This window comes from Salvelinus alpinus, chromosome 2, assembly GCF_045679555.1.
Source record: "Salvelinus alpinus chromosome 2, SLU_Salpinus.1, whole genome shotgun sequence".
Classification (NCBI taxonomy): domain Eukaryota; kingdom Metazoa; phylum Chordata; class Actinopteri; order Salmoniformes; family Salmonidae; genus Salvelinus; species Salvelinus alpinus.
Window position 1 is genome coordinate 11797526 of NC_092087.1, and position 22800 is coordinate 11820325.

Consider the following 22800-nt stretch of genomic DNA (forward strand, 5'->3'; position numbering starts at 1 on the left):
GAGTGATGTGGTTTAAGCATCTGAAAAATCTATAGGAAAACTCATTAAAAAGAAACATAAGAAAACATAGGATTTTTCACACAGGGTGCCTTTCCTTCGCTGGACGGGCCGTCTGGGAACTTTCTGGCAAAACTAAAGTATATCCACTTCTCCAGCCACCACTACACCACTGCATAGGTCTGATGGAGAGACAGCAGTCACACACAGCATGATGTTAAAGGACCACTACACCACTGCATAGGTCTGATGGGAAGACAGCAGTCACACACAGCATGATGTTAAAGGACCACTACACCACTGCATAGGTCTGATGGAGAGACAGCAGTCACACACAGCATGATGTTAAAGGACCACTACACCACTGCATAGGGCCGATGGAAAGACAGCAGTCACACACAGCATGATGTTAAAGGACCACTACACCACTGCATAGGGCCGAAGGAAAGACAGCAGTCACACACAGCATGATGTTAAAGGACCACTACACCACTGCATAGGTCTGATGGAGAGACAGCAGTCACACACAGCATGATGTTAAAGGACCACTACACCACTGCATAGGTCTGATGGAAAGACAGCAGTCACACACAGCATGATGTTAAAGGACCACTACACCACTGCATAGGTCTGATGGAAAGACAGCAGTCACACACAGCATGATGTTAAAGGACCACTACACCACTGCATAGGGCCGATGGAAAGACAGCAGTCACACACAGCATGATGTTAAAGGACCACTACACCACTGCATAGGGCCGATGGAAAGACAGCAGTCACACACAGCACGATGTTAAAGGACCACTACACCACTGCATAGGTCTGATGGAAAGACAGCAGTCACACACAGCATGATGTTAAAGGACCACTACACCACTGCATAGGTCTGATGGGAAGACAGCAGTCACACACAGCATGATGTTAAAGGACCACTACACCACTGCATAGGGCCGAAGGAAAGACAGCAGTCACACACAGCATGATGTTAAAGGACCACTACACCACTGCATAGGTCTGATGGAGAGACAGCAGTCACACACAGCATGATGTTAAAGGACCACTACACCACTGCATAGGGCCGATGGAAAGACAGCAGTCACACACAGCATGATGTTAAAGGACCACTACACCACTGCATAGGTCTGATGGAAAGACAGCAGTCACACACAGCATGATGTTAAAGGACCACTACACCACTGCATAGGGCCGATGGAGAGACAGCAGTCACACACAGCATGATGTTAAAGGACCACTACACCACTGCATAGGTCTGATGGAAAGACAGCAGTCACACACAGCATGATGTTAAAGGACCACTACACCACTGCATAGGTCTGATGTAAAGACAGCAGTCACACACAGCATGATGTTAAAGGACCACTACACCACTGCATAGGGCCGATGGAAAGACAGCAGTCACACACAGCACGATGTTAAAGGACCACTACACCACTGCATAGGGCCGATGGAAAGACAGCAGTCACACACAGCATGATGTTAAAGGACCACTACACCACTGCATAGGGCCGAAGGAAAGACAGCAGTCACACACAGCATGATGTTAAAGGACCACTACACCACTGCATAGGTCTGATGGAGAGACAGCAGTCACACACAGCATGATGTTAAAGGACCACTACACCACTGCATAGGGCCGATGGAAAGACAGCAGTCACACACAGCATGATGTTAAAGGACCACTACACCACTGCATAGGTCTGATGGAAAGACAGCAGTCACACACAGCATGATGTTAAAGGACCACTACACCACTGCATAGGGCCGATGGAAAGACAGCAGTCACACACAGCATGATGTTAAAGGACCACTACACCACTGCATAGGGCCGATGGAAAGACAGCAGTCACACACAGCACGATGTTAAAGGACCACTACACCACTGCATAGGTCTGATGGAAAGACAGCAGTCACACACAGCATGATGTTAAAGGACCACTACACCACTGCATAGGTCTGATGTAAAGACAGCAGTCACACACAGCATGATGTTAAAGGACCACTACACCACTGCATAGGGCCGATGGAAAGACAGCAGTCACACACAGCACGATGTTAAAGGACCACTACACCACTGCATAGGTCTGATGGAAAGACAGCAGTCACACACAGCATGATGTTAAAGGACCACTACACCACTGCATAGGTCTGATGGAGAGACAGCAGTCAAACACAGCATGATGTTAAAGGACCACTACACCACTGCATAGGGCCGATGGAAAGACAGCAGTCACACACAGCATGATGTTAAAGGACCACTACACCACTGCATAGGGCCGAAGGAAAGACAGCAGTCACACACAGCATGATGTTAAAGGACCACTACACCACTGCATAGGTCTGATGGAGAGACAGCAGTCACACACAGCATGATGTTAAAGGACCACTACACCACTGCATAGGTCTGATGTAAAGACAGCAGTCACACACAGCATGATGTTAAAGGACCACTACACCACTGCATAGGTCTGATGGAAAGACAGCAGTCACACACAGCATGATGTTAAAGGACCACTACACCACTGCATAGGGCCGATGGAGAGACAGCAGTCACACACAGCATGATGTTAAAGGACCACTACACCACTGCATAGGGCCGATGGAAAGACAGCAGTCACACACAGCACGATGTTAAAGGACCACTACACCACTGCATAGGTCTGATGGAAAGACAGCAGTCACACACAGCATGATGTTAAAGGACCACTACACCACTGCATAGGGCCGATGGAAAGACAGCAGTCACACACAGCATGATGTTAAAGGACCACTACACCACTGCATAGGGCCGATGGAAAGACAGCAGTCACACACAGCATGATGTTAAAGGACCACTACACCACTGCATAGGGCCGATGGAGAGACAGCAGTCACACACAGCATGATGTTAAAGGACCACTACACCACTGCATAGGGCCGATGGAGAGACAGCAGTCGCACACAACATGATGTTAAAGGATAAGCAGTCCATAAACTCTGACATAATAAGCCAGTAGGTTCCAATCATAAGAATACAAAAACACAATCGAAATACAACTATTACGTCCCATTGCAAAAAACATTTCACATTTAGCACATAAAGTAACCGGTGATCTAAAGTTTAAAGGGCAACTGACCGTGTTTTAACTACTTTGCAGAAATGAAAAAAATAATAAAAAAAATCATAATATCAGTCACAAATTCCCAGTTTATGCTACAAAACTACTTTATAAGAGGTTTAAAAAATAGGTTATATTTTATTCCAAATCCCATAACGTGGAGTAAGGCATTGTTGCCAGAATAGATGGATGCAGTTCAATGCATGATTCATATAACTCACCGATACATTTCTTGGTAGTACAAAACATATTGCTATCAGGTTGTAAATCCCAGCTGGCCTGGTACATCGTCTGCTGCCTCCATTCAGGATGCACTGGTTCAGCTTCAATGACTCAATATTGTGGACAGAAACAAATGTAACCAAGGCTGGGAATGTCAATACAATCAAACTAGGAAGGGCAATGATCACAAGTCAGTCATAACGTGGCTAATAGACTAGCATATCTATTTATGTAGCTAAGAACACTGAGCCTAATGTTACCTAGATAGCTGCTAGGAGGATGTCATGTCATGCCATTGGAGGAGTGGGTGAATGACTAACTTTTGCCCCTCATTTCCACTCATGCAAGAGTGCAGAACAACTGATGAATTTACAAACAGGAAACACCCGCTGAATATGACTGGTGTCAGTAAACATAGGCAAAAAAAAAAAGAGCTAGTTAGTCAAGAACACTCTAGATAATAAATGTAAACAGCCTAACCAGCTCTGCTATGGTGAGTAAAATGAACGAGGCCACTGTGGTTTTTGCTCTGACATGCACTGTCAACTGTGGGACCTGATATAGACAGGTGTGTGCCTTTCCAAATCATGTCCAATCAATTGAATTTACCACAGGTGGACTCCAATCAAGTTGTAGAAACATCTCAAAGATGATGAATGGAAACAGGATGCACCTGAGTTCAATTTCGAGTCTCATAGCAAAGGGTCTGAAAACTTTAAAAACCTGTTTTCTCTTTGTCATTATGGGTTATTGTGTGTAGATTGATGAGGAAAATTTTTTATTTAATCAATTTTAGAATAAGGTTGTAACGTCACAAAATGTGTAAAAAGTCAAGGGGTCTGAATGCTTTCCGAATGCGGTGTATATGTGACAACACTTTGTTACATAATTGTTATTGTTACTAATGTTGAGCTCCCGTCCTGCACAACCAGTTCGAGCCTGTTCTGTTCCCTTCGATCAGTGGCAGCCAAAATGTTTCACCTGAAACCCCATTGTTTCCACAATCATTTCTGGGGACCCCATTTTTTCCCCCTGCAAGAATTTTACACGACCCCACCCCACGCCAAATCTAATGGCACTACTTTAAAATCGGTACATTTCGATTTTTACATCAACAAATAACATTAAATTCATTACATTTTCATCTCTTATCAAAATGAAAAAAATCAATAAATACATTTACTCAATAAAATTGTATTTTCCAAATGACCTTTCTCAAAAATGTTTTTATTGTCCCATACAGTATTCTTTACTCTTCATTTTTAGTTCCTAAAAACTAGGGGTTGCGACCTCGAATTTGAATACTCCTGCCTTAGATGCATCGTGGCGGTGCATGGCTGTTCTCAGTCTGCTAATGAATGAGAATCAAAGGGAGGCTGATCCTGTAAACTGTGTGCAGGTCCCTGTGGTCAGATAGCAGGGATTAAACAGGATTTTCCTCCTCAAACCTCTGCTGAGTCCCAAACGGTACCATATTCCCTATACAGTGCATTACTTCTTATCTGGGCCAATAGGGCTCTGGTCAGAGGTTGTACGCTATATGGAATAGGGTGCCATTTGGGACTCAGCCCTCTACTGCTCTGTTCCTGGAAGACATTAGCATGCAGAGTCCATGGTCTCTCTCTTTCTCTGTCTCTGTCTCTCGCTTACTTTCTCTCTCTCTCTCTCTCTCTCTCTCTCTCTCTCTCTCTCTCTCTCTCTCTCTCTCTCTCTCTCTCTCTCTCTCTCTCTCTCTCTCTCTCTCTCTCTCTCTCTCTCTCTCTCTCTCTCTCTCTCTCTCTCTCTCTCTCTCTCTCTCTCTCTCTCTCTATCGCTCACTCTCGCTCTCTTTGTCTCTGTCTCTCTCTTTCTCTGCCTCTCTCCCTCTCTCTCTCTCTCTCTGCCTCCCTCAGAAAACTTGCACACCCACGCCAGAATTAAAATGCTTATGCAGAAGTTGTTTTCTGTCTTAGAGAGAAGAAAGAGGGAGAGAGATGGAGAGAGAGAAAGAAATAGAGAGAGGGGGCGGGAGAGAAAGAAAGACAGAGAGAGATAGAGAGAGAGAGAGAAAGAAAGAGAGAGGGGGGAGGGAGAGATCAGGGCTGGTTGTTATTCCAGAGGCTTAGTGAAAGAAGCGACCGGTGCATACTGGACATCACCATGGAATTACAATGGCTATACAACATCCCATAATAGATAATGTATTAGCTATGGTTTTCACCAGTAATCTTCAGTTGGCTACATAGAGCAATGTTGCACACAGAAATGCATTGCATAGACTGGACATGCATCTCTGTACCACATGATAGAGAATTATTATTCCCATTCTAATCATCACCTCTCTATTTGCAAGATTCTGAATGATGAATTGTCCCACAGTGAATACTGAGCATGTTCTTGGTTCACCCGACTGAGGGACTACTTGACCAGGGGAGAGTTTCCACAGTCCTGCTCGTTTTCACTCCTGCCTTTGAAACAGTGACTGATGTAGACCTGGAAACCAGGGAAACCAGCACAGCATACTTCCTGGACCTCCTGGACTGGAATCGGCCACTCCCAGGTTATCAGTTGGGTTAGGTGCTTATAGTAATATCCAGGCAAACAGAGGCTGTAGACTGGAGTATCAGAGGTTAACTGGGCTTTAGTTTGTACGACGAGTTATTTCATTCAATAAGATCATTCATCACATACCTCATGGGGGCCAAATAGCTGGAGGTTCTTTGAAAAGATTCAAGGTTCCTTCAACCCAGACGAAGGCCAAAGTTGATTCTGTTGAGGCTCCCTGCCTTCTTATGTTAGTCAGATTCATGGCTCTGCTTCAAGGTCTTCGCTCAACAATTTTCAATTTCCTAATCATTTATTGATACTGTACCAACAATCAAACTGTGCATCAATAATGTATAGGATTCAGTGTAGTCGTATAGCTGTGTTGAATCACAATGTGTTGTGTCTGTTGTGTTCGTCCAGCCACGCCTGCAGACATGCTGTGTGAGTCACAAACGGCATCCTATGCCCTATTTAGTGCACTACTGTTGACCAGGGCCCTATTCCCTATATAGTGCACTACTGTTGACCAGGGCCCTATTCCCTATATAGTGCACTACTGTTGACCAGGGCATGTAGGGTTCTGGTCAACAGTAGTGTGCACAATGTGAGGAATAGGCCCCCGTTTGGCACGCGTCCATACAGTACAGTGAGCTATGTTTAGTTGCCCCGTGGTCTGTGGAAACATCACATGCATGACTCTTATCTGTTTCCCTGAACTGAATGGGAGAGGAGCCTCAGCAGTGACATCACCTAGCAGCTAGAGAACACTGATAGAGGGTTCTCGTGTTCCTCACCATTCTCTCCTGTGATTGTTCTTCTTTCTAGAACGGTTATGCAGAAGTGAATGATTGGTCAGATTGTCAAAGGAGGAAATGGATACAAACCCCAGCCGACAAGCCGGAATACAAAACAAGAGATCAAATGGATAAGAAGCTAATAAAATAAAAAAGAGCAAACATATAGAGAGTTGAGAAATAAAAATGTGTTGTACTTAAAAACATCTTGCATTGTCTTAGTAGATGTACACACTCCTTGGCTTCATGACTCAATATCCATTGAATGCAATATCCAGCATCTTCTTTTAAGATGTTGTATTTGTATGTAAATTCACCATTGCATTTCTACTCTCCAAGTCCGAAGAGAGCACCCAGCAACAACAGTTGGCAACGTACTAATTTCATCCACAGGGCTTACATGACCACCTTTAACTCTAATGACTCCATGGCCACACCTCCTGCACCTGTCCTGTGTGTTTGGGCGTTCGCCAATCACACATGTTGGACAATTAAGTTGACCAATGGCGGATTTCCATCTAGGTCACCATATTTTATTCAGGAAGCTCGGCACGCGTACCCAGTTACATGCCATCTCGCCCCAGGGCCCTATACACAATCCCTGCCTGGATGCGTCCCAAATGGAATCCTTATCACTATATAGTGCACTACTTGTGCCCAGAGCTCCATTGCTCCTGGTCAAAAGTAGTGCACTATATAGGAAATAGGGTGCCATTGGTCCTGGTCCAAAGTAGTGTACTACATAGGGAATAGGGTGCCATTGGTCCTGGTCTAAAGTAGTGCACTACATAGGGAATATCGTGCCATTGGGACGTTCATACGCTACTCGGCCACCGAGACACAGGAAATAATTTAGTTTATTTTTGAAAATGATCTCCATGCATGATGTAGCGGAGAGAGAGAGAGGCCAAACAGCTTTGCTTTGTTGTTGTTGTTGTGCAGCAAGCAGACTGATTTGGATGTTACTGATTGGGGTGGTGATGGGGGTGGTGATGGGGGTGGTGATTGGGGTGATGATGGGGGTGGTGATGGGGGTGGTGATTGGGGTGGTGATTGGAGTGATGATTGGGGTGGTGATTGGGGTGGTGATTGGGGTGATGATGGGGGTGGTGATGGGGGTGGTGATTGGGGTGGTGATTGGGGTGGTGATTGGGGTGGTGATTGGGGTTGGGGTGGTGATTGGGGTGATGATTGGGGTGGTGATTGGGGTGATGATGGGGGTGGTGATGGGGGTGGTGATGGGGGTGATGATTGGGGTGGTTATTGGGGTGGGGATGGGGGTGGTGATTGGGGTGATGATTGGGGTGGTGATGGGGGTGGTGATGGGGGTGGTGATGGGGGTGGTGATGGGGGTGATGATTGGGGTGGTGATTGGGGTGGTGATTGGGGGTGCTGGTTGGGGATGGTGATTGGGGTGGTGATGGGGGTGGTGATTGGGGGTGCTGGTTGGGGATGGTGATTGGGGTGGTGGCAGATATCTCTCCTTGAACTCCCAGAACATTGTATTATGTTAAAGGATACATACTGTATGCAGTATCTAAAAAGGATTGTTGAGGGCATAGGGCTGGATGGAAAGCTACAGAGTGGCATCGTGTAAAAGCGGAATCTGTGAGAGGTGGAGAGAGAGAGCAATGGAGATAGGGAAAAGGGAGATGGGGAGAGATAAAGGGAGAAGGGGAGAGATAAAGGGAGATGGGGAGAGATAAAGGGAGATGGGGAGAGATGCAGAGATATGGGGAGAGATAGTGTGCATCGTGCTCTGAGTTCCACATCTTTATTTCGTGAAACTTACAAAACAAAAAAAGAAAGAAACAACAAACCGTAACATAAGAGGTGCAACATGCACTAACTCCAAGCAAGATCCCACAAAACACAGTGGGGAAATGGCTGCCTAAATATGATCCCCAATCAGAGACAACGATAAACAGCTGTCTCTGATTGGGAACCATACCAGGCTAACATAGACATACAACAACCTAGATAACCCACCCTAGTCACACCCCGACCTAACCAACATAGAGAATACATGGTCAGGGCGTGACATGGGGAGAGATAAAAGGAGATGGGGAGAGATAAAAGGAGATGGGGAGAGATAAAGAGAGATGGGGAGAGATAAAAGATGGGGAAAGATAAAACGAGATGGGCAGAGATACACGGAGATGGGGAGAGATGAAGGGAGATGGGGAGAGATAAAGGGAGATGGGGAGAGATAAAACGAGATGGGCAGAGATACATGGAGATGATGAGAGATAAAGGGAGATGGGGAGAGATAAAGGGAGACGGGGAGAGATAAAGGGAGACGGGAGAGATAAAGGGAGATGGGGAGAGATAAAAAGAGATGGGAAGAGATACATGGAGATGGGGAGAGATAAAAGATGGGGAGAGATAAAACGAGATGGGCAAAGATACATGGAGATGAGGAGAGATAAAGGGAGACGGGAGAGATAAAGGGAGATGGGGAGAGATAAAGGGAGATGGGGAGAGATAAAAAGAGATGGGAAGAGATAAAGGGAGATGGGAAGAGATAAAAGGAGATGGGAAGAGATAAAGGGAGACGGGGAGAGATAAAGGGAGATGGGGAGAGATAAAATGAGATGGGGAGAGATAAAGAGAGATAGGGAGAGATAAAACAGGATGGGAATAGATAAAGGGAGATGGGGAGAGATAAAACGAGATGGGAAGAGATAAAGAGAAATGGGGAGAGATAAATGGAGATGGGAGAGATAAAATGAGATGGGGAGAGATTAAGAGAGATGGGGAGAGATAAAGAGAGATGTGGAGAGATAAAGGGAGATACAGAGAGATAAAGAGAGATGAGGAGAGATAAAGAGAGATGGGGAGAGATAAAGAGAAATGGGGAGAGATAAAGGGAGACGGGGAGAGATAAAGGGAGATAAAGAGAGATAAAGAGAGATTAGGAGAGATAAAGAGAGATGGGGAGAGATAAAGAGAAATGGGGAGAGATAAATGGAGATGGGGAGAGATAAAATGAGATGGGGAGAGATAAAGAGAGATGGGGAGAGATAACGAGAGATGGGGAGAGATAGAGAGGGAAAGAGAGAGAAGGAAGATGGTGGTGAGAAAGGTAGAGAGAGAGGAGAGGCAGGCCATGTCGTGATGAGACATGTAAGCACTATAACAGCATCATTTTTACTGTGAAATGAAGTTGGTTTTATTAACATCTGCTCATTATGATGACGCCACTGCACCAAAAACGGGCTTTCTAAAAAAAAAAACTCTCCTCTCCTCTCGCAGTCAGTCGTTTCCCTCCAAAGACTTCACAGAAACAAAGCTACAGCGCCAGAGAGCCTGGTAATGGTTGCCATGGCAACCATCCTGGTGGATCTGAACGGACCCTTTCTCTCCGGCTGCCTGGTGCACATTTCAACATGTTGAGCCTCTCCAATCTCTCTGTTTCTCTCTCTACATCTCGCTCTTTCTACCCCATCTTTCTCTCTTCATCTTTCTCTCCATCTCTTCCTGTGAGCTCTCACAGATTTCTTGGAAAACAGCAAGTTGTTTGATGATAATACATTGATCTCCGTCTGTCTTTCTACCCCCATCAATCTATCTATCTATCTATCTATCTATCTATCTATCTATCTATCTATCTATCTATCTATCTATCTATCTATCTATCTATCTATCTATCTATCTATCTATCTATCTATCTATCTATCTATCTATCTATCTATCTATCTATCTATCTATCTATCTATCTATCTATCTATCTATCTATCTATCTATCTGTCTGTCTGTCTGTCTGTCTGTCTGTCTGTCTGTCTGTCTGTCTGTCTGTCTGTCTGTCTGTCTGTCTGTCTGTCTGTCTGTCTGTCTGTCTGTCTGTCTGTCTGTCTGTCTGTCTGTCTGTCTGTCTCTCTCTCTCTCTCTCTCTCTCTCTCTCTCTCTCTCCCTCCCTCTCTCTCTCTCTCTCTATTCTGTTCTAACGAGAATGTTCAGTTCCAGTTCCATTTGATACGATAACTGCGTGAGGAGGAGGGGGGGGGGGGGGGGGGGGGGGGGCATCAGGCATGAGGCAGAGACAGAAACGTGTACTGGGTCTGTGGTTTCAGATTGGGAGCAGGTGCAGTAAGCTACCAGAGAATGGAGGAAACATGGAAAGAGAGAAGTGGATCAAAGTCAATATTGAGTCATGTCATTTTTCCTTAATGTGACTGTGAAGTTAGCTTTTCAGGTACCAAACAGATCTCAGGTTTAGATTTCAAAACAGGTCTCAGGTCATAAACTGAAATCTATTTTGGAATCTACCTGTGACAGAAACATGTAAAAACCCTGAACAAACACAGAAATCTATTCTAAATCATATACAACAGGTGAGTTTTAAACCCTGACAGGCTAGGTTACTGTTGACGACAACAACAACAACGGAGTTAGAATTCCAACGCTGACCTCATTCTATAATCTACAGAAACATATTGACAAGAACATGATGAAATAAGACATAACATTCCCGGTACTCTCCAGGCACTGGATCCTGTTTTCCCAGTGTTATTGCCTATCTTCCTGCTCATCAGTGGTCCTGGTGTTTTCCCCAGTGTTATTGCCTATCTTCCTGCTCATCAGTGGTCCTGGTGTTTTCCCCAGTGTTATTGCCTATCTTCCTGCTCATCAGTGGTCCTGGTGTTTTCCCCAGTGTTATTGCCTATCTTCCTGCTCATCAGTGGTCCTGGTGTTTTCCCCAGTGTTATTGCCTATCTTCCTGCTCATCAGTGGTCCTGGTGTTTTCCCCAGTGTTATTGCCTATCTTCCTGCTCATCAGTGGTCCTGGTGTTTTCCCCAGTGTTATTGCCTATCTTCCTGCTCATCAGTGGTCCTGGTGTTTTCCCCAGTGTTATTGCCTATCTTCCTGCTCATCAGTGGTCTTGGTGTTTTCCCCAGTGTTATTGCCTATCTCCCTGCTCATCAGTGGTCCTGGTGTTTTCCCCAGTGTTATTGCCTATCTCCCTGCTCATCAGTGGTCCTGGTGTTTTCCCCAGTGTTATTGCCTATCTCCCTGCTCATCAGTGGTCCTGGTGTTTTCCCCAGTGTTATTGCCTATCTTCCTGCTCATCAGTGGTCCTGGTGTTTTCCCCAGTGTTATTCCCTATCTTCCTGCTCATCAGTGGTCCTGGTGTTTTCCCCAGTGTTATTCCCTATCTTCCTGCTCATCAGTGGTCCTGGTGTTTCCCCCAGTGTTATTGCCTATCTTCCTGCTCATCAGTGGTCCTGGTGTTTTCCCCAGTGTTATTGCCTATCTTCCTGCTCATCAGTGGTCCTGGTGTTTTCCCCAGTGTTATTGCCTATCTTCCTGCTCATCAGTGGTCCTGGTGTTTTCCCCAGTGTTATTGCCTATCTTCCTGCTCATCAGTGGTCCTGGTGTTTTCCCCAGTGTTATTGCCTATCTTCCTGCTCATCAGTGGTCCTGGTGTTTTCCCCAGTGTTATTGCCTATCTTCCTGCTCATCAGTGGTCCTGGTGTTTTCCCCAGTGTTATTGCCTATCTTCCTGCTCATCAGTGGTCCTGGTGTTTTCCCCAGTGTTATTGCCTATCTTCCTGCTCATCAGTGGTCCTGGTGTTTTCCCCAGTGTTATTGCCTATCTTCCTGCTCATCAGTGGTCCTGGTGTTTTCCCCAGTGTTATTGCCTATCTTCCTGCTCATCAGTGGTCCTGGTGTTTTCCCCAGTGTTATTGCCTATCTTCCTGCTCATCAGTGGTCCTGGTGTTTTCCCCAGTGTTATTGCCTATCTTCCTGCTCATCAGTGGTCCTGGTGTTTTCCCCAGTGTTATTGCCTATCTTCCTGCTCATCAGTGGTCCTGGTGTTTCCCCCAGTGTTATTGCCTATCTTCCTGCTCATCAGTGGTCCTGGTGTTTCCCCCAGTGTTATTGCCTATCTTCCTGCTCATCAGTGGTCCTGGTGTTTTCCCCAGTGTTATTGCCTATCTCCCTGCTCATCAGTGGTCCTGGTGTTTTCCTCAGTGTTATTGCCTATCTCCCTGCTCATCAGTGGTCCTGGTGTTTTCCCCAGTGTTATTGCCTATCTTCCTGCTCATCAGTGGTCCTGGTGTTTTCCCCAGTGTTATTGCCTATCTCCCTGCTCATCAGTGGTCCTGGTGTTTTCCCCAGTGTTATTGCCTATCTTCCTGCTCATCAGTGGTCCTGGTGTTTTCCCCAGTGTTATTCCCTATCTTCCTGCTCATCAGTGGTCCTGGTGTTTTCCCCAGTGTTATTCCCTATCTTCCTGCTCATCAGTGGTCCTGGTGTCTTCCCCAGTGTTATTGCCTATCTTCCTGCTCATCAGTGGTCCTGGTGTTTTCCCCAGTGTTATTGCCTATCTTCCTGCTCATCAGTGGTCCTGGTGTTTTCCCCAGTGTTATTGCCTATCTTCCTGCTCATCAGTGGTCCTGGTGTTTTCCCCAGTGTTATTGCCTATCTTCCTGCTCATCAGTGGTCCTGGTGTTTTCCCCAGTGTTATTGCCTATCTCCCTGCTCATCAGTGGTCCTGGTGTTTTCCCCAGTGTTATTGCCTATCTCCCTGCTCATCAGTGGTCCTGGTGTTTTCCCCAGTGTTATTGCCTATCTCCCTGCTCATCAGTGGTCCTGGTGTTTTCCCCAGTGTTATTGCCTATCTTCCTGCTCATCAGTGGTCCTGGTGTTTTCCCCAGTGTTATTCCCTATCTTCCTGCTCATCAGTGGTCCTGGTGTTTTCCCCAGTGTTATTCCCTATCTTCCTGCTCATCAGTGGTCCTGGTGTTTCCCCCAGTGTTATTGCCTATCTTCCTGCTCATCAGTGGTCCTGGTGTTTTCCCCAGTGTTATTGCCTATCTTCCTGCTCATCAGTGGTCCTGGTGTTTTCCCCAGTGTTATTGCCTATCTTCCTGCTCATCAGTGGTCCTGGTGTTTTCCCCAGTGTTATTGCCTATCTTCCTGCTCATCAGTGGTCCTGGTGTTTTCCCCAGTGTTATTGCCTATCTTCCTGCTCATCAGTGGTCCTGGTGTTTTCCCCAGTGTTATTGCCTATCTTCCTGCTCATCAGTGGTCCTGGTGTTTTCCCCAGTGTTATTGCCTATCTTCCTGCTCATCAGTGGTCCTGGTGTTTTCCCCAGTGTTATTGCCTATCTTCCTGCTCATCAGTGGTCCTGGTGTTTTCCCCAGTGTTATTGCCTATCTTCCTGCTCATCAGTGGTCCTGGTGTTTTCCCCAGTGTTATTGCCTATCTTCCTGCTCATCAGTGGTCCTGGTGTTTTCCCCAGTGTTATTGCCTATCTTCCTGCTCATCAGTGGTCCTGGTGTTTTCCCCAGTGTTATTGCCTATCTTCCTGCTCATCAGTGGTCCTGGTGTTTTCCCCAGTGTTATTGCCTATCTTCCTGCTCATCAGTGGTCCTGGTGTTTTCCCCAGTGTTATTGCCTATCTCCCTGCTCATCAGTGGTCCTGGTGTTTTCCCCAGTGTTATTGCCTATCTTCCTGCTCATCAGTGGTCCTGGTGTTTTCCCCAGTGTTATTGCCTATCTTCCTGCTCATCAGTGGTCCTGGTGTTTTCCCCAGTGTTATTGCCTATCTTCCTGCTCATCAGTGGTCCTGGTGTTTTCCCCAGTGTTATTGCCTATCTCCCTGCTCATCAGTGGTCCTGGTGTTTTCCCCAGTGTTATTGCCTATCTCCCTGCTCATCAGTGGTCCTGGTGTTTTCCCCAGTGTTATTGCCTATCTTCCTGCTCATCAGTGGTCCTGGTGTTTTCCCCAGTGTTATTGCCTATCTTCCTGCTCATCAGTGGTCCTGGTGTTTTCCCCAGTGTTATTGCCTATCTTCCTGCTCATCAGTGGTCCTGGTGTTTTCCCCAGTGTTATTGCCTATCTCCCTGCTCATCAGTGGTCCTGGTGTTTTCCCCAGTGTTATTGCCTATCTTCCTGCTCATCAGTGGTCCTGGTGTTTTCCTCAGTGTTATTGCCTATCTTCCTGCTCATCAGTGGTCCTGGTGTTTTCCCCAGTGTTATTGCCTATCTCCCTGCTCATCAGTGGTCCTGGTGTTTTCCCCAGTGTTATTGCCTATCTTCCTGCTCATCAGTGGTCCTGGTGTTTTCCCCAGTGTTATTGCCTATCTTCCTGCTCATCAGTGGTCCTGGTGTTTTCCCCAGTGTTATTGCCTATCTCCCTGCTCATCAGTGGTCCTGGTGTTTTCCCCAGTGTTATTGCCTATCTTCCTGCTCATCAGTGGTCCTGGTGTTTTCCTCAGTGTTATTGCCTATCTTCCTGCTCATCAGTGGTCCTGGTGTTTTCCCCAGTGTTATTGCCTATCTTCCTGCTCATCAGTGGTCCTGGTGTTTTCCCCAGTGTTATTGCCTATCTCCCTGCTCATCAGTGGTCCTGGTGTTTTCCCCAGTGTTATTGCCTATCTTCCTGCTCATCAGTGGTCCTGGTGTTTTCCCCAGTGTTATTGCCTATCTTCCTGCTCATCAGTGGTCCTGGTGTTTTCCCCAGTGTTATTGCCTATCTTCCTGCTCATCAGTGGTCCTGGTGTTTTCCCCAGTGTTATTGCCTATCTTCCTGCTCATCAGTGGTCCTGGTGTTTTCCCCAGTGTTATTGCCTATCTTCCTGCTCATCAGTGGTCCTGGTGTTTTCCCCAGTGTTATTGCCTATCTTCCTGCTCATCAGTGGTCCTGGTGTTTTCCCCAGTGTTATTGCCTATCTCCCTGCTCATCAGTGGTCCTGGTGTTTTCCCCAGTGTTATTGCCTATCTTCCTGCTCATCAGTGGTCCTGGTGTTTTCCCCAGTGTTATTGCCTATCTTCCTGCTCATCAGTGGTCCTGGTGTTTTCCCCAGTGTTATTGCCTATCTTCCTGCTCATCAGTGGTCCTGGTGTTTTCCCCAGTGTTATTGCCTATCTCCCTGCTCATCAGTGGTCCTGGTGTTTTCCCCAGTGTTATTGCCTATCTTCCTGCTCATCAGTGGTCCTGGTGTTTTCCCCAGTGTTATTGCCTATCTTCCTGCTCATCAGTGGTCCTGGTGTTTTCCCCAGTGTTATTGCCTATCTTCCTGCTCATCAGTGGTCCTGGTGTTTTCCCCAGTGTTATTGCCTATCTCCCTGCTCATCAGTGGTCCTGGTGTTTTCCCCAGTGTTATTGCCTATCTCCCTGCTCATCAGTGGTCCTGGTGTTTTCCCCAGTGTTATTGCCTATCTTCCTGCTCATCAGTGGTCCTGGTGTTTTCCCCAGTGTTATTGCCTATCTTCCTGCTCATCAGTGGTCCTGGTGTTTTCCTCAGTGTTATTGCCTATCTTCCTGCTCATCAGTGGTCCTGGTGTTTTCCCCAGTGTTATTGCCTATCTTCCTGCTCATCAGTGGTCCTGGTGTTTTCCTCAGTGTTATTGCCTATCTTCCTGCTCATCAGTGGTCCTGGTGTTTTCCCCAGTGTTATTGCCTATCTTCCTGCTCATCAGTGGTCCTGGTGTTTTCCCCAGTGTTATTGCCTATCTTCCTGCTCATCAGTGGTCCTGGTGTTTTCCCCAGTGTTATTGCCTATCTTCCTGCTCATCAGTGGTCCTGGTGTTTTCCCCAGTGTTATTGCCTATCTTCCTGCTCATCAGTGGTCCTGGTGTTTTCCCCAGTGTTATTGCCTATCTTCCTGCTCATCAGTGGTCCTGGTGTTTCCTCAGTGTTATTGCCTATCTTCCTGCTCATCAGTGGTCCTGGTGTTTTCCCCAGTGTTATTGCCTATCTTCCTGCTCATCAGTGGTCCTGGTGTTTTCCCCAGTGTTATTGCCTATCTTCCTGCTCATCAGTGGTCCTGGTGTTTTCCCCAGTGTTATTGCCTATCTTCCTGCTCATCAGTGGTCCTGGTGTTTTCCCCAGTGTTATTGCCTATCTTCCTGCTCATCAGTGGTCCTGGTGTTTTCCCCAGTGTTATTGCCTATCTTCCTGCTCATCAGTGGTCCTGGTGTTTTCCCCAGTGTTATTGCCTATCTTCCTGCTCATCAGTGGTCCTGGTGTTTTCCCCAGTGTTATTGCCTATCTTCCTGCTCATCAGTGGTCCTGGTGTTTTCCCCAGTGTTATTCCTTATCTTCCTGCTCATCAGTGGTCCTGGTGTTTTCCCCAGTGTTATTGCCTATCTTCCTGCTCATCAGTGGTCCTGGTGTTTTCCCCAGTGTTATTCCTTATCTTCCTGCTCATCAGTGGTCCTGGTGTTTTCCTCAGTGTTATTGCCTATCTTCCTGCTCATCAGTGGTCCTGGTGTTTTCCCCAGTGTTATTCCCTATCTTCCTGCTCATCAGTGGTCCTGGTGTTTTCCCCAGTGTTATTGCCTATCTTCCTGCTCATCAGTGGTCCTGGTGTTTTCCCCAGTGTTATTGCCTATCTTCCTGCTCATCAGTGGTCCTGGTGTTTTCCCCAGTGTTATTCCCTATCTTCCTGCTCATCAGTGGTCCTGGTGTTTTCCCCAGTGTTATTCCCTATCTTCCTGCTCATCAGTGGTCCTGGTGTTTTCCCCAGTGTTATTGCCTATCTTCCTGCTCATCAGTGGTCCTGGTGTTTTCCCCAGTGTTATTGCCTATCTTCCTGCTCATCAGTGGTCCTGGTGTTTTCCCCAGTGTTATTGCCTATCTTCCTGCTCATCAGTGGTCCTGGTGTTTTCCCCAGTGTTATTGCCTATCTTCCTGCTCATCAGTGGTCCTGGTGTTTTCCCCAGTGTTATTGCCTATCTTCCTGCTCATCAGTGGTCCTGGTGTTTTCCCCAGTGTTATTGCCTATCTTCCTGCTCATCAGTGGTCCTGGTGTTTTCCCCAGTGTTATTGCCTATCTTCCTGCTCATCAGTGGTCCTGGTGTTTTCCCCAGTGTTATTGCCTATCTTCCTGCTCATCAGTGGTCCTGGTGTTTTCCCCAGTGTTATTGCCTATCTTCCTGCTCATCAGTGGTCCTGGTGTTTTCCCCAGTGTTATTGCCTATCTTCCTGCTCATCAGTGGTCCTGGTGTTTTCCCCAGTGTTATTGCCTATCTTCCTGCTCATCAGTGGTCCTGGTGTTTTCCCCAGTGTTATTGCCTATCTTCCTGCTCATCAGTGGTCCTGGTGTTTTCCCCAGTGTTATTGCCTATCTTCCTGCTCATCAGTGGTCCTGGTGTTTTCCCCAGTGTTATTGCCTATCTTCCTGCTCATCAGTGGTCCTGGTGTTTTCCCCAGTGTTATTCCCTATCTTCCTGCTCATCAGTGGTCCTGGTGTTTTCCCCAGTGTTATTGCCTATCTTCCTGCTCATCAGTGGTCCTGGTGTTTTCCCCAGTGTTATTGCCTATCTTCCTGCTCATCAGTGGTCCTGGTGTTTTCCCCAGTGTTATTGCCTATCTTCCTGCTCATCAGTGGTCCTGGTGTTTTCCCCAGTGTTATTGCCTATCTTCCTGCTCATCAGTGGTCCTGGTGTTTTCCCCAGTGTTATTCCTTATCTTCCTGCTCATCAGTGGTACTGGTGTTTTCCCCAGTGTTATTCCCTATCTCCCTGCTCATCAGTGGTACTGGTGTTTTCCTCAGTGTTATTCCCTATCTTCCTGCTCATCAGTGGTCCTGGTGTTTTCCCCAGTGTTATTCTCTATCTTCCTGCTCATCAGTGGTCTTGTTGTTTTCCCAAGCACTGGCACTATACCTGACGATATGACGGGGGAACCCACCCCGACACACAGACACCAATGCACTATATATACAAATGTATGTGGACACCCCTTCAAGCCACACCCTTTGCTGACAGGTGTTTAAAATAGAGCACACAGCCATGCAATCTCCATAGACAAATATTGGCAGTAGAATGGCCTTACTGAAGAGCTCAATGACTTTCAACGTGGCACCGTCATAGGACGCCACCTTTCCAACAGGTCAGTTTGTCAAATTTCTGCCCTGCTAGAGCTGCCCCGGTCAACTGTAAGTGCTGTTATTGTGAAGTAGAAATGTCTAGGAGCAACAATGGCTCAGCTTCAAAGTGGTAGGAACAACAATGGCTCAGCTTCGAAGTGGTTGGACTCTGGAGCAGTGGAAATGCGTTCTCTTAAGTGATGAATCATGCTTTACCATCTGACAGTCCGACGGTGTAACGCTCGTCTTCCTCCTCGTTTGAGGAAGAGCAAGGATCGGACCAAAGCGCAGCGTGGTTTGAATACATATTTTAATAATAGCAACGAAGACGAAAAACACTTGACAAAATACAAAACAATAAACGACGTGATTAAACGAACGAAAACAGTACCGTGTGGCGAACAAACACAGACACGGCAACAATCACCCACAAACAAACATTGAAAACAGCCTACCTTAATATGGTTCCCAATCAGAGACAATGACAAACACCTGCCTCTGATTGAGAACCATATTAGGCCAAACGAACAAACCTAAACATAGAAACAAATAACATAGACTGCCCACCCCAACTCACGCCCTGACCATACTAAATAAAGACAAAACAAGGGAAATAAGGTCAGGAACGTGACAGTACCCCCCCCCCCCTCAAGGTGCGGACTCCGGCCGCAAAACCTGAACCTATAGGGGAGGGTCTGGGTGGGCATCTGTCCACGGTGGCGGCTCTGGCGCTGGTCGTGGTCCCCACCCCACCATAGTTAATACCCGCTTCCGTGGCCTCCTCATAATGGTGACCCTCCAAATTAACCCCACTGGACTGATGGGCGCCTCTGGACTGAGGGGCAGCACCGGACTGAGGGGCAGCACCGGACTGAGGGGCAGCACCGGACTGAGGGGCAGCTCCGGACTGAGGGGGAATTCCGGCATCGCCGGCGTGACAGGTAGCTGATGATTCTGGCAGATCCTGGCTGACTGACGGCTCTGGCAGATCCTGGCTGGCGGGCGGCTCTGGCTGCTCCTGGCTGGCGGGCGGCTCTGGCTGCTCCTGGCTGGCGGGCGGCTCTGGCTGCTCCTGACTGGCGGGCGGCTCTGGCTGCTCCTGACTGGCGGGCGGCTCTGGCTGCTCCTGACTGGCGGGCGGCTCTGGCTGCTCCTGACTGACGGATGGCTCTAGCGGCTCCTGACTGACGGACGGCTCTGAAGGCTCAGGACAGACGGGCGGCTTTGAAGGCTCAGGACAGACGGGCGGCTTTGAAGGCTCAGGACAGACGGGCAGCGCAGGCGGCGCTGGGCAGACGGACAGCTCAGACGGCGTTGGGCAGACGGGCAGTGCAGGTGACGCTGGGCAGACGGACAGCGCAGACGGCGCTGGGCAGATGGCAGACTCTGGCCGGCTGAGGCGCACAGTAGGCCTGGTGCATGGTGCCGGAACTGGTGGTACCGGGCTAAGGACACGCACCTCAAGGCTAGTGCGGGGAGCAGCAACAGGACGCACAGGGCTCTGGAGATGCACAGGAGGCTTGGTGCGTGGTGCCGGAACTGGTGGTACCGGGCTGGAGACACGTACCATAGGGCGAGTGCGTGGAGGAGGAACAGGGCTCTGGACACGCACTGGAAGCCTGGTGCGTGGTGTAGGCACTGGTGGTACTGGGCTGGGGCGGGGAGGTGGCCCCGGATATACCGGACCGTGAAAGCGTACTGGCTCCATTGAGCACCGAGCCTGCCCAACATTACCTGGTTGAATGCTCCCCGTAGCCCGACCAGTGCGGGGAGGTGGAATAACCCGCACTGGGCTGTGTTGGCGAACCGGGGACACCATGCGTAAGGCTGGTGCCATGTATGCCGGCCCGAGGAGACGCACTGGAGACCAGACGCGTTGAGCCGGCTTCATGGCACCTGGCTCAATGCTCAATCTAGCCCGGCCGATACGTGGAGCTGGGATGTACCGCACCGGGCTAAGCACACGTACAGGAGACACCGTACGCTTTACCGCATAACACGGTGTCTGCCCGTACTCTCGCTCTCCACGATAAGCATGGAGAGTTGGCGCAGGTTTCCTACCTGACTTCGCCACACTCCCTTTTATCCCCCCCCCAAGAAATTTTTGGAGCTGACTCTCAAGCTTCCAGCCTCGCTTCCGTGCTGCCTCCTCATACCGCCGCCTCTCGGCTTTAGCTGCCTCCAGCTCTTCACGAGGGCAGCGATATTCTCCCGGTTGTGCCCAGGGTCCTCCGCTGTCCAGAATTTCCTCCCAACTCCATAAGTCCTGCGATCGCTGCTCCTGCTGCTGCTGCCTCTTACCACGCTGCTTGGTCCTTGGTTGGTGGGTAATTCTGTAACGCTCGTCTTCCTCCTCGTCTGAGGAAGAGCAAGGATCGGACCAAAGCGCAGCGTGGTTTGAATACATATTTTAATAATAGCAACGAAGACGAAAAACACTTGACAAAATACAAAACAATAAACGACGTGAACAAACGAATGAAAACAGTACCGTGTGGCGAACAAACACAGACACGGCAACAATCACCCACAAACAAACATTGAAAACAGCCTACCTTAATATGGTTCCCAATCAGAGACAATGACAAACACCTGCTTCTGATTGAGAACCATATTAGGCCAAACGAACAAACCTGACCTTATTTCCCTTGTTTTGTCTTTATTTAGTATGGTCAGGGCGTGAGTTGGGGTGGGCAGTCTATGTTATTTGTTTCTATGTTTAGCATAGAAACAAATAACATAACTGCCCACCCCAACTCACGCCCTGACCATACTAAATAAAGACAAAACAAGGGAAATAAGGTCAGGAACATGACAGACGGACGAATCTGGGTTTGGCGGATGCCAGGAGAACGCTACCTGCCCCAATGCATAGTGCCAACTGTAAAGGTTGGTGGAGGAGGAATAATGGTCTGGGGCTGTTTTTCATGCTTCGGGCTAGGCCCCTTAGTTCCAGTGAAGGAAAATCTTAACGCTACAGTATACAATGACATTCTAGACGATTCTGTGCTTCCGATGTTCGACGAGCAGGTGTCCACATACTTTCAGTCATGTAGTGTATAAACATTCAGATTCAGAAAACTTTAATGTCCTCAAAGAGGCAATTCATCTTGCAGCAGTCATAAAACATATCACATATAAAAAATGTTAAATAAATAGTACAGGATATTTAAAACAAATAGGCAAGTTAAGTACAATTTCATAGTGCAAATGCTAAGTGCGATGCTAAGTTGCAGAATTGCATTCAGAATAAAGAGTACTTGGCCCTATTTTTTTTAACCTTAGGTACTCTGTACCTGCATCCAGAGAATCAAATGCAAATGTACTTCCTGTCCTGGGTCATTTGCATACCACACACATACACAGAGGATCAGACTGCATCACACCAAGCCCATTTACATGCTAAACCCATGACAGAGGATCGGACTGCATCACACCAAACCCATTTACATGCTAAGCCCATGACAAAGGATCAGACTGCATCACACCAAGCCCATTTACATGCTAAGCCCATGACAGAGGATCAGACTGCATCACACCAAACCATTTACATGCTAAACCCATGACAGAGGATCAGACTGCATCACACCAAACCATTTACATGCTAAACACATGACAGAGGATCAGACTGCATCACACCAAGCCCATTTACATGCTAAACCCATGACAGAGGATCGGACTGCATCACACCAAACCCATTTACATGCTAAGCCCATGACAAAGGATCAGACTGCATCACACCAAGCCCATTTACATGCTAAGCCCATGACAGAGGATCAGACTGCATCACACCAAACCATTTACATGCTAAACCCATGACAGAGGATCAGACTGCATCACACCAAGCCCATTTACATGCTAAACACATGACAGAGGATCGGACTGCATCACACCAAACCATTTACATGCTAAGCCCATGACAGAGGATCGGACTGCATCACACCAAACCATTTACATGCTAAGCCCATGACAGAGGATCAGACTGCATCACACCAAGCCCATTTACATGCTAAACCCATGACAGAGGATCGGACTGCATCACACCAAACCATTTACATGCTAAACCCATGACAGAGGATCAGACTGCATCACACCAAGCCCATTTACATGCTAAACACATGACAGAGGATCGGACTGCATCACACCAAACCATTTACATGCTAAGCCCATGACAGAGGATCGGACTGCATCACACCAAACCATTTACATGCTAAGCCCATGACAGAGGATCAGACTGCATCACACCAAGCCCATTTACATGCTAAACCCATGACAGAGGATCAGACTGCATCACACCAAGCCCATTTACATGCTAAA

General features: G+C 47.6%; 1 protein-coding gene across 1 annotated transcript; it reads right to left on the bottom strand.

The window, feature by feature from the left end:
* Positions 1-5732: 5732 nt before the first annotated feature.
* LOC139540479 (putative uncharacterized protein DDB_G0290521) lies at positions 5733-8156 on the bottom strand. The gene is made up of 2 exons (XM_071344337.1): positions 7569-8156; positions 5733-5807 (listed from the first exon to the last, which is right to left on the bottom strand). The coding sequence occupies exons 1-2, from the start codon at positions 8154-8156 to the stop codon at positions 5733-5735; spliced, it is 663 nt and encodes a 220-aa protein (XP_071200438.1).
* Between the last annotated feature and the right edge of the window lie 14644 nt (positions 8157-22800).

What these genes read in the sequence shown, in the direction of transcription:
- LOC139540479 (XM_071344337.1), bottom strand. Translation starts at nt 8,156, where the DNA reads ATGTTCTGGGAGTTCAAGGAGAGATATCTGCCACCACCCCAATCACCA. An exon ending in AACAACAACAAAGCAAAGCT is followed by an intron (nt 5,808 to 7,568) that starts GTTTGGCCTCTC and finishes CCTGGTTTCCAG; the next exon opens with GTCTACATCAGTCACTGTTT.